Source organism: Lineus longissimus, chromosome 11 (assembly GCF_910592395.1).
Source record: "Lineus longissimus chromosome 11, tnLinLong1.2, whole genome shotgun sequence".
Classification (NCBI taxonomy): domain Eukaryota; kingdom Metazoa; phylum Nemertea; class Pilidiophora; order Heteronemertea; family Lineidae; genus Lineus; species Lineus longissimus.
The window spans coordinates 2,409,860-2,421,861 of NC_088318.1; the positions used below are offsets into that span (position 1 = coordinate 2,409,860).

The 12,002-nt window shown below is 43.4% G+C and overlaps 2 protein-coding genes across 2 annotated transcripts; one reads left to right on the top strand and one right to left on the bottom strand.

The window, feature by feature from the left end:
• Window positions 1-3,874: 3,874 nt before the first annotated feature.
• Window positions 3,875-9,597, top strand: LOC135495792 (cysteine-rich venom protein pseudechetoxin-like). Its single transcript, XM_064784714.1, has 9 exons — window positions 3,875-3,950; window positions 4,683-4,831; window positions 5,469-5,714; window positions 6,341-6,453; window positions 7,198-7,455; window positions 8,141-8,210; window positions 8,507-8,526; window positions 8,860-8,938; window positions 9,363-9,597. The coding sequence occupies exons 2-9, from the start codon at window positions 4,691-4,693 to the stop codon at window positions 9,366-9,368; spliced, it is 933 nt and encodes a 310-aa protein (XP_064640784.1). The 5' UTR covers window positions 3,875-3,950; window positions 4,683-4,690; the 3' UTR covers window positions 9,369-9,597.
• Window positions 9,598-9,991: 394 nt separating this feature from the next.
• LOC135496042 (uncharacterized) lies at window positions 9,992-11,279 on the bottom strand. The gene is made up of 3 exons (XM_064785151.1): window positions 11,116-11,279; window positions 10,484-10,702; window positions 9,992-10,091 (listed from the first exon to the last, which is right to left on the bottom strand). The coding sequence occupies exons 1-3, from the start codon at window positions 11,277-11,279 to the stop codon at window positions 9,992-9,994; spliced, it is 483 nt and encodes a 160-aa protein (XP_064641221.1).
• Window positions 11,280-12,002: the final 723 nt, after the last annotated feature.

Sequence of the window (12,002 nt, forward strand, 5' to 3'; positions counted from 1 at the left end):
ATAACTATTGCAAGAGGTACCCTGTGTGCTTTTTCTTGTTACGATGACTCCGTAACACATATCACTCTTTTTGATTATTTCATCAGGACAGAGGAGGCGAAGACCAATATGTACCTTGTGAACCAATCACAACCAATAAGAATTGTGCGCAAAAGGATTGCATCATTCGTTAACGCCTTCGTATCTAAAACTGATCTTATTGACGTTATATGTGACAGAACGAAACGAATATGTTCTATATTAATATATCGGAACGTAGCCGTACGTGCGAAATCTAAAACTAGCGTGGTGCGGAAGTTTGATTATCAAGGTTCTATCAGATATATCATTGGCAATCCATATCATGGCCTTCAATTCGGTGTTTCAAGCACCTGTTCGATTTCACAGGGATTTGAGATTTTATGCAAAACCAGTGACGCGATCGATGGTCGTGTAAGGAGCCCGATAAAACCCTTACACTTAGACATTAGGCCTAAATTTGCCAATAAAAACGAGGCGTTTTGTGCCAAGGATATATTATCACTCAATAAGTTTGGAAACTTAGTGTACCTCCTTAAAGTGAAGGAGAGTAAAGACACAATCTCGCTTAAAACTGTTTACTATTATTCGGCACCAGAAGTTGGTTCATGACAAAATGCTGAAGACCACCAATGTTCTACTTCCAGTCCAGGCTACTCAGTAGTACAGTAATTCTTCAAGATGAGACTTCCAAAGCATTTAATGATCCAACTATGTTTCTATTAAAGGTGCCATCCATATCGACATTCACTCCAATCAATAATATGAAACTTATTCCTCCAATACGTATTAAAAAAAAAATGTCGGTACATTTTATGACAACAAATCTGATTTCATTATCAAATGGTTTGTGGATATTATTCTTCAACAGCGCACTGTTACCGTGTATGGGTGTAAATATAGAGAAAACTCATATGGGGTACTGTATAAGTGTTCGTATCCATCGCACCCGTCTCTGAGCATAATTCCGAGTTACCCAGACAGGTTTTTGTACAAAACCTCTCTGATTTTTCTGAACTCGTCCACCGAACACGAATTGGAATATTCCCTCTATGATGTCACGAAATGTGAATTCACTGGCCGCATTCCTCTACCAAGATCGTACCCCTGTTCGAATTCTAAGAATAATCGCCCTCCGTTATCTCCATTGATAGCCGGTGGTGCAGCTGTTATCAGATGCTATCATGCAGATGGAAAAAAACAGTATGGCAAACTCTACACATATGTGAACATTACAGACAAGAACAAGTCCGTTATTCATTTACAATCAGGCGTTTCGTTCGAGAACGATGAGTATGACGAGTTCCTTACCAGAAACGGTGAGCTGGTTTTGTGCGCGGCCCTCACGACCACACCATTTTCGATAATTCACTACCGTCGAGTCGATAACGAACTACAGAAGATTCAGGCCGCTGTTGCTCGGATGCCGATAGGATGTACCAGAATGTCCTGGAAATATTCGGTTGAACTGCAAACATTACTCTTTATCTGTTATACCAATCGGTACCCTGAGATCCAGGCGAATATTATCCCCTGCCGCCCGAAAACCGCTCTTACTGGAGAGACACGTTTTCAAGTAACTGTCATCAATGTAAGACAGCCTATTAAAAAAGATCAAGGTTTCCACTTTCAGTTTCACGAAGATGGTTCATTGAAATTAACCAAAAAATCCAAGCAAAAGGTTGGTCGAAGAGAAAAAACGTATTTAACACATGTGATACAATACGGTGTGAAGTAATCGATATATATCACATTTTTACTCGAAAATAACACTTTACCTCATCCTTACTCACAGTGTACAACACTTTATTCCTCATCCTGACACCTAGTGTACAACACTTTATACCTCATCCTGACACCTAGTGTACAACACTTTATTCCTCATCCTGACACCTAGTGTACAACACTTTATTCCTCATCCTGACACCTAGTGTACAACACTTTATACCTCATCCTGACACCTAGTGTACAACACTTTATACCTCATCCTGACACCTAGTGTACAACACTTTATACCTCATCCTGACACCTAGTGTACAACACTTTATACCTCATCCTGACACCTAGTGTACAACACTTTATACCTCATCCTGACACCTAGTGTACAACACTTTATACCTCATCCTGACACCCAGTGTACAACACTTTATACCTCATCCTGACACCCAGTGTACAACACTTTATTCCTCATCCTGACACCTAGTGTACAACACTCCAACCTCATCCTGACACCCAGTGTACAACACTATTCCTCATCCTGACACCTAGTGTACAACACTATTCCTCATCCTGACACCCAGTGTACAACACTCCAACCTCATCCTGACTCACGGTGTACAACACTTTATTCCTCATCCTGACACCTAGTGTACAACACTTTATTCCTCATCCTGACACCTAGTGTACAACACTTTATTCCTCATCCTGACACCCAGTGTACAACACTCCAACCTCATCCTGACACCTAGTGTACAACACTATTCCTCATCCTAACACCCAGTGTACAACACTCCAACCTCATCCTGACACCTAGTGTACAACACTATTCCTCATCCTGACACCTAGTGTACAACACTTTATACCTCATCCTGACACCCAGTGTGCAACACTTTATACCTCATCCGGACACTGTACAACACTTAATACCTCATCCTGAAACCCAGTCCCAAGTAAGAAAAATGGCGCCGGGCGCCGATGCCTATTGAATAAGAAGAACAGGGGGACATGAATGGAAGAGGAGGAGACGAAGGCGGGACGGAGCGGCTTTTTCAGAAGAAAAGTAATAGAATGGTCCCATTTGATTGAAAAGACGCATTGCTAATGATTCCTGGTAATTTTGTTAGTATAACTTCACCTAGTCCTCCGCTGCACTGCGCTCCAGCACTCATCATGTGGTCAAAGTCATTCCATCCGCTCTTAGGAAACAAACCATGCCATCCCTCATAGATATGTTGATGGCCTTGTCGTGTAGTAATACAAAGTCGAAGAACGTTCGAACAATGTACACGTTTAAAACTTAAGCTATACATATATTTTGACGATTTATATGATAAATGTATTTTAATAAAACAGCAGTTGATTAGTAGGTATTACGGTTTCTAAAATCGATTTGCGAGTTGTTTGCGACGAAACGAAACACAGTAGAACCTCTCTTAGCAGACACCTCTCGATTAAGGGCACTACTTTTGTTCCCAAAGTGGTTGTTTCCATTCAATTTGACCTCTCTAATCAGGACACCTCTCTATTAGGGACAGCACTTGTCAGTCCCGAGGGTGTCCTTCATATAGAGAGGTTCTACTGTTCGATAAGTGTACATCGGAGTGTAACCAACGACATGGAGACTTCCAGTGCAGTACGATGCCTTTACGCAAGCGATCGTTTTCTCTTGAATACTAAACCTGTTCATTCTCACGTTGACCGCATCAAGCTGAAGACAGCGAATAATAATTATGGCGATGTCAACCAACACCTGCTGTATTTTTTGTCGTGGGGGGTCAATTTAGTAGCGGTATTCCAAGACAATAGTTGATGGCATATCCCACTGTTTTAACAGGTGTCTCGTCAAATTAAATTATCTATCATAATGACAATTTAAATGATTAAGGACTGGACAAATGTTTCTGAACCTTAGAGTGTAGTCCCAACTGCATGAAATCCGGTCATATCAACAAATCAATCTATCATGTAATAAAAGAATGGATGATGCCCTGCTGCTAAATGCAATCAAACCAAATGGTCGCTTTTCGAATAGGGAACTCCTCTCAATGATACTGTTGTCTCTTTAATTAATTATTTAGTCCCGGGAAACATGGCTTAAGCAAACTCATTACGAGATACCTATCTGCGACTTTGAAATGTTTGCTATAACTGGGTCCCCGATTGCTGAAGTTGTTAGATCTGGAAGGAAGTGTCACCGCGGCGCTCCCGAGAAGGTAAGTGATGTTCGCTCACGACAAAGTTTTGCGATCTCCCGGTCTTCAGTCCTATGCCTTTTTAGACACTCCCGTTTCGATTCGCAAATTGTCCAAGTCTGTAAACCGAGTAACACTTCTTTGGCAAGGATGGTTACCATTGACGACGCTTGGAGACTGAAAATCTTATAGACCATACAGCTCTTCCAGAGTTATTTCCCACTCATTTTAGGCTTTTTTGGCATGCTCTGCTATTTTTTCATGAAGTGAACAATGGCCCCAGGTCCCTTGCTGTTAAAGAGGTGCAGTCGCGGCAAAATTCTTTATTTAGACTTGCTGAACGTGGTAAAAATAACTAAATTGGTGATTACTTCTTACTTCTCATTGGCTGCGTAATCAACTACCTGAGGGGAACTCGAAACTGCAAATATTTATCAATGGAAGCTTATTTTCGCCTTATGTTTTAACCGGGCCGTTCAAAACGCCCAATTTGTATAAGTGTTTCGCTATAGGTTTCCTTTAAACAGCGGTTAAAACTTAGATTCCAATAAACGCGGGAATTCGCGCGAACCTAAGGCAACTGCGCCGTTTTCATACAGGTTCGGTGTCAGGTAGGCCCGGCAATTGTAACTGACCATTCGCACAGCCTGTGAACGTGTGAAACTGCAATCCGTTCCGGTTATATTCATCATTTCTTGTTACTTTTCGAAGGCGACTTTGAGATTGCTCATGTGAAAATTAATCTATTTCCAGGCTTGAAAATGTTATTGATCGGTATTCTCCCGCTACTGGCGCTGCTGGGTGTTGCCACCGCCGACTTTGACACTGCTATCTTAGAAAGGCACAACTATTACCGACAAATGGAAGTAAGTGGCGAAGGAGCCCTAGACATGGCGAATCTGGTAAGTTAAACAAGGACTTATTGTCATTCACCAGGCCTGAATATATATAAGTATATATAGTGAAGTTGGTCACCCCTAAATGAAAAGACCCGAGATGTGGTCTTTGAGACACTCTTCACTTCCCAAACTCCTCTCTCTGATGCCTGCAGACGCCTTACTTGCGAGAAGAGGCAGTTTGTACCCGATTTTTACTAGCTGGCGGCTAACCAACTTGCCGCATCGGAAAAAGCTACCAACGGACTCGAACCACTGCTCTTCGCTGCACGAGGCAAATACCTTGGCCACTAGGTCAGCGGGTTCGTTACTTTTACCCTTGTGGCGAAAGAGGACTTGTGTTCAGACTGGCCTGACGGACGGATATATAGATGACCGTGTGTAGCTACATGTATAGGCCATCGAGGCTTTACTGAAAGTTAATTCAGAGAACCAATGATGTCAAAACAGCTTATGCAGGGAAGACAACAATATCTGTACCGATGGGGCCGTGACTCCTCCTCAACAATTTGTCAGTATACTCTCTCACCAGTCACATCTGTAGTTTGAATCCCATTTTAAAAGGCATTTTTCTATGAGTAAGCTTCGGGTACATTATGCGGTGGATGCGTTCCCTGTTCTTATAACTTCTACCTGTTTTCAGACATATTCAGACACACTGAAAAACAAAGCGCAAGCCTGGGCCGACAATTGTGTTTGGGAACATAGTCCGCCTCAATCGAGGCGAGGTATAGGGGAGAACCTGGCCATGTCGTCGCGGTCGGTTCAGATTAACCTCGAGAGGGAAGCATACTCCTCGGTAAATAAATGGTGCAGAGAAAAGGAATTCTACTCCTATAAGAACAACAATAGTACAGATGAAGAGGAAGCTGTCGGACACTATAAGCAGGTGAGAACATTCTTCTTCAGCGGCAATGCTTTGAGGCGTCAGGTCCACTCGCCACCTGACGTAACTGATATTTGGCAACACCAGAGACAGCTTGACTATGTTGTGCACTTGCGCTTAATACCCTGCACGTATATACACGCTTAGTGAAAGCCCATTATAATAGGTTCGACCAGCTACGCACCTCCTTTTATATAGTAGAGCGTGCCGGTCGAGAAGTACCATTTACCAATATCAAAATAAAATTTAACAACATTCCAATACCAATTGCCTGAGAAAAAAAATTACGTCCGTACAGCATATCCGTCAAATCGTCACTCGCGCATTGATGTGGCCATATCAAAATACAAGTCCTAAACTGACCAGTGAGACCACATTTCATCAAAAAGCATATGACTCTGCAGATTTAGAATCAACCACAGATTGAGAATTAATTCCACTTTGGTCCATCTCAGCCATGTATTTACCACAACATGACATTTTGACAAGCTCTATTTGGTGCCACACTGGTGTCGTGGATGAATGCATGTCTCTGCATTTATTTCATTACGAGTACAGTGTTACTGGACGGCTACTGGACGGCTACTGGACGACTTAATTTTGTAATTCTTTCTATCATTGTCGTACAGGTCGTTTGGGCGAAAACCACAGAGATCGGCTGCGCATACAAACGATGCACTAGTGGTCATAAAGACGGTATCGATAAAGAATGGAATTATGTGGTCTGCAACTACAGCCCCGCGTAAGATATTTCTAACCTAAACTAGATTCCAATCATAGAGCACGGGTTTCCAACTTCAGTCGACCGATGTGAAAAAATTGCACTTGGCTCCAGCGGTTATGTGGTAACTAAATTGCCCGCTGGTACGGTTGGCGTCTTTTGATGATATGCAAAGGTACTTCCGTTCCGTTCCTTGAGCTAGAGTTTAGTTTGAATTGACAATACGGGCCACTGGGGTCGAGCGGTTTTTTAAGAAAGCCCTAGCGGAATCAGTCCAGCGAGTGTTTGTGGTGGATTGGCGATTGTAAGCTCACGCTGCGACTACAGACAAGACCGATCGAGCCCGTACCCTTCGAGATTTATTGGAGCACCACAAAGATTCAAATCCCAATAAACTGGTTGCTTAAGACGCCATTTTAACTCCGAAAGTCGATCTGTCCACGAGGTGTGATCAAAGCATCAGTTGTCTCAACCATTTCCGACCATACATTATAGGACACACGAAGGTTACCGAATGATCCGAAAGGAGATTCTTTTGAAGTTCTTTCATGACAACTTCCACAGTAACCAGGTCCATCTCCGTCGAACGGTCAGGACTTCATGGTCTTGTTGTTTTTGGACAATTCTCTTGCAACACTTTAATAGTGATAAACGAAGTGAAATACTATACGAATAAGGAAGGGCGCAGTCGAATTTTGTTGTGTGAAGCTGCGCTGAAGACTTCCGATGTACGCATATGTATCTTGGTGACACCTTGCATTCCAGGGGAAACATTGAAGGCCAAAAACCTTACGAGAGCAACAGGAAGACCAAACCATGTCCCAACTGCTCCGACGGTTCATGTCCAAGCTGCAAGAAAAACAAACCATGTCCCAACTGCTCCGACGGTTCATGTCCAAGCTGCAAGAAAAACAAACCATGTCCCAACTGCTCCGACGGTTCATGTCCAAGCTGCAAGAAAAACAAACCATGTCCCAACTGCTCCGACGGTTCATGTTCAAGCTGCAAGAAAAACAAACCAAGGTAAAGCTAAAGCTAAGCGAAAACGACAGCAAAAACGTGGATTATTGGTCATTTAGCTAATAATCGTGTGCGGGCGACGGAAACGAATACATTGGGGTTCAAGAGAACAACGTTTTTCGATGTTAAACTTTCTCGGCCTAAATCATGATATTAAAATGCGTCCGTCTTGTGTGCGCGCCGTGGGGAAAAACATTTTGGAAAATATTTCCGTCATCATGGTTATCGGTGTCCGGCTCAGTTTGTTCGTGAATATAACTTGATCTCTGCGTATCTTTCGATACGGTGCGACTAATAGCTCGACCTCTCATTGGCAACAGTTACCAGTCGTAAGACTTTGAGATTTATTATCATATTCAGTCAGCGTTAGGTTTTGCATTTCCTTAGCCTTGAACGTGCCTTTTGCAGAGGAAGGAATAGGCTGTTCTTCCCCTGGTCTCATCCTAGATTTTTGAAGCAGCGATTTTGTAATTTTCCATGTCGATCTATCGGCGTTGTTCGTCTTATCACTCCTCTCTCTGAAGACTACACTTCGGACGCAGTGGACCGACCACATCCTTTCGCCCGGGGAGAGACGATATGGATGACGAAATGGGCTGCATAGGAGTGTACTGAAGACAGACTCTTTAGGATTGCCGCACGCCGCTGCTCTTCTCGTCTGTAACGCACATGCATCTTTTCATTTCAGTTCGAATGGGAAAAAGATGGTGAAGTACGCCAAAAAGGTGGCTAAATATATTAAGGACTTGCTGGCCAAGGTATGTATTCACACAAATTGGTGAACTTAGTAAAATCGGAGCGAGAATGTTCTGTATCAAGGCCTACGCTCAAGGCCTACGCTCGTCTTTGGTTAAACCGATAATGGCTCGGTTTGATAGCAGGTCGCAGCGAACACCGATTCTTGTCACAAGCACCTGCCGATGACCACCGCAAACGAGAGATTTTTGTTCCATGCGACCACGATTGCAGGTTGCAGCATCAAAAATTGCTTGTTATCTCCGCACTGGTTTCCGCAGTAAAGGGTTAGACTTGATTCATTTCTTTTCAATTTCAGTTGAATGGTGACAACTTAAGGTATGTGTGACATTGTGCCCCGGCGTGCGAAAAGGACACGCCATTTACTTCTGAAATAGCCTATAAGTGGGAATGAACGCAAGACACTAATGAATTAAATACTGTGAAACTTATTTAGTAACGAGAGAAAGGTCGTCTGTGGTGTTTTTAAATGGTTAATGTGACAAAATAGACATTTATCCGTGGACGGCGGGGATGCTGTGACTGTAGAGGACAGCCCGCAATCCCACGGGATGCTTATGTGATTACCCCATCGGGGCGAGCTCGGCGAGTGCCGAGTGAAGGCCCTGAAGCTCGGGACGGATTCTAACTAACTCCCCTGTTTCTCTTCAGCTCCAAAGGAAAAACCGTGGTGTCTAGAGTGCGCGAACTGGATAGTTCCCTTGAAAAGCTGCTCGGGGCCATGAAAAAGGTAAACCAATATATCGCCATCAAACATAATGAAAAAATTATCATTTATCAGTTGATTCAGTCAGCAGTGGATGCTTCAGACCATACACATCTTTAATTGAGGAAAACTCATCGATGTAGCATCCTGAGGAAATAAGGGTTAATGTTAGCTTCTACGGTGTTGCGTGACGGCCCCGCTTCGATTTTACAGTATAGCAGACTAGGACATAGAATTTTAAAGCTGTTCTAGCCTTGAGCACTCTGAAAGAATGCCATCGATAAAGTTTGTGATTATTTCCGAATTTCAGAAGACATTATGTTTCATATTTTTGTCGAAATATCATACTTCGCCAGTCGTGGTGGACCAGCCATCCTCGATGAACCTCGTTTCAGATTGCCCATCGCATTAATTGTCGAACTACATTTTTTGCTTCTTCCATTTTCAGGTTTAAGCGGCTACGACCAACATGACCCGATCTACCGACCACGGTTCGGATCATTGGTTGATTTGACGCCATATGGTTACCTTGACAACATACAGGACAACCCTTTTTATGTTTCATTGACGATGATCCACCGATTTCCATCATATTCCTCATGACATTGGGCAAATAATCATCATGCTACGCACCATTAGATGTATAGACGTTCCATATATTAAAGCAAAGCAGAACTAAAGAATTTCGTGATGTTTTTTTCAACGATCTAAGAAATTAGGTCATAATATAGGCAGGTTTCGCAACTCCTATACGAACGACGAAGTACGAATTGCAAAGGTCTGTCGTGTCATCAAAACCTGTGCGAATGCATTTACGCGACACCCGTAAAATATCTTTGATACATGCAGTACTTCGCTGTAACCAGAATCAGGAAAAGTTTCCAAAATGACTGCGATAAAATATATTAAGATTCGTCGTTCATAGCTCTTCGTAAAGCCTGCAAACCTGCCTTAAGACAGCTTGCGGCGGAGGCCAGCCTCAGTCGGTTACAGAAGTTAGTGTTGAAAACTGTTAAACTGTCCAGGTGCCCTCCCGACTGCATAGTTTGATGCCGCAGCCTCTCGGCCTTGGTGTCTTCATTTTCTTGGCTTGCGAGACAGAAGTACAGCTACTGGATGACGCATCACCACCGGTGTTTCTGGCCCTTCTTCCGGGTAACCAAGCGTCTCCAACAATCTGAAAAATGAGAACGAAGTCAAATAAGATTCACCAAAAGGATGGGGATTTTCTCGGCTTTATGTGCCAAACGGGGTATATGCTGACTCGTGGAAAAGTTGTATAATTCCACCCGTACGATTCTGGCATTACCGGTAAGTCTGAGAGCCCTTGAAATAGCCGTCGTCTGTATTTTGCACATTTAGGTCTCACTGCTCGGTTGATCGAAGTGGGCTCTCAAACGTGACGTCAAATTGTCCCGGGATGAACGATACAAGCCATACCCAGATTCGTTCCGAGACCAGACCAGGCGCATGAGATCACTAGACACCACACACTTCTGCATGGAAGTAGAGACCTCGCTGTTGGGCCTGCAGAATCAGATCACAATCCCCGAATCAAAAACTGCATACTTATCGTGGTATCTTGCGAGGAACTGCGTATCTTCAGGATGAGCTTCTGCGTAAGCCCGATAGGAAGAATCGCTCTGGAGATCGCCAACCACTCCCCGGATGTTGGTAGAGATTTCTAGATATTGGTCGTCCACTCTCTTGGAGTCTTCGTACGGCAGCTTCGGCCCTTGAGACCATCGAATATGATGTGGTGTTTCTCGTGTGAGTAGCAAGCCATCTCTGATGAAGAGATCGTACATCAGAAAAATTATGGTTGGAAAATTATCAGATATGCCAAAGGCGATGGACGATTTCCCTACAGCGCTGGTGTAACGTTTTGAGTGCTTCCCCTCATTGTATGAGCCACTGAAAGATAGACTGACTCAATTTTCCATGTTTCCCCCCTTTGAAAAGTCATGGTCCTCGAGGCTGCCTATTGTCTAGAAACACTGAAATAAGGGGAACAACTATATGATATGGACGGTACACCAGTCCTCAATTTTCCCGCAGAACAGCAGTATTAGGGAGTTTTCGCCCAAAGTCCCGGAAACCCATGCTGGCACCAATGGTTTTTTCAATATAGTCCGCCACGTATACGAGTTAGGAGTACCAAAAACCTGAATCACAGGATGCCCCATGTCGAAATTCCATACGCAACATTTGCATCGGTAAAAACTTTAGAAGCTGCATCAGGCTTTCTCCCCTGGTAGACTATGTCTCCCGAGTTGTAGCTATAGATGGCGAGACACCCATCAGGTCGGAGGATATGATCAACCTCATGGTAGAACTTCTCCAAGTCAAACCAATGGATTGCCATGGTGACTGTTATCAACTCAGCTGATGCGAGCCTTTGTCCTGAGATCAGAGCAGGCAGAATGGTACTGTTTAAACAAGAAGAGTCTCCGACAGCGACAAGTATCTCTTCAAAAACATCACAGCAACACGTTCGACCCAGGAAATCTGTCAGCTGGCTGACGAGTAGGTTGGAAATTGTGTGTGATCAGTTCTCTCAAAGATACACGCGACAAGGATTGAAATATTGTGTTTATACTTATAGGCTAACAAATGCAAACACTTTCAATGAAACCCCCACAAGAGACGAGTGGCTCTTCGTCTCCCCGACTTTGACACCCTACTGTGACCATATCATAGCTCAGCCAGGGGTCCTTGATGTCGCCGCATGGAATACGCCCATTGAATGTGTTTGCAAATGCCAAGGAACCGCTGTCTTTCCAAACCGGCAAATAGTGGTTGAATCCGTCCACCTTCCTGAATCGGAGATTGTCTCTACCAAAAGAAATGGCTAAGTTCAAGTTGGCAGTAGAAACTAAAAGCTAAAAACAATATTTTTCTTTTTTCCCTTACAATTATCAAACCTGTTAAGGGATCAATAGTCCTTTTAATTGAAAATTGCAGAAGGTAAGTGTTTTTCTGTTGGATGGGTTTGCAGTTCTATTGGAATTAAAATGAAGGGTTTATCGCAAAAGTTGAATCTCGCGCCAACAAAACCGGAACCGGAAATACTATGGGTGAAACGTGC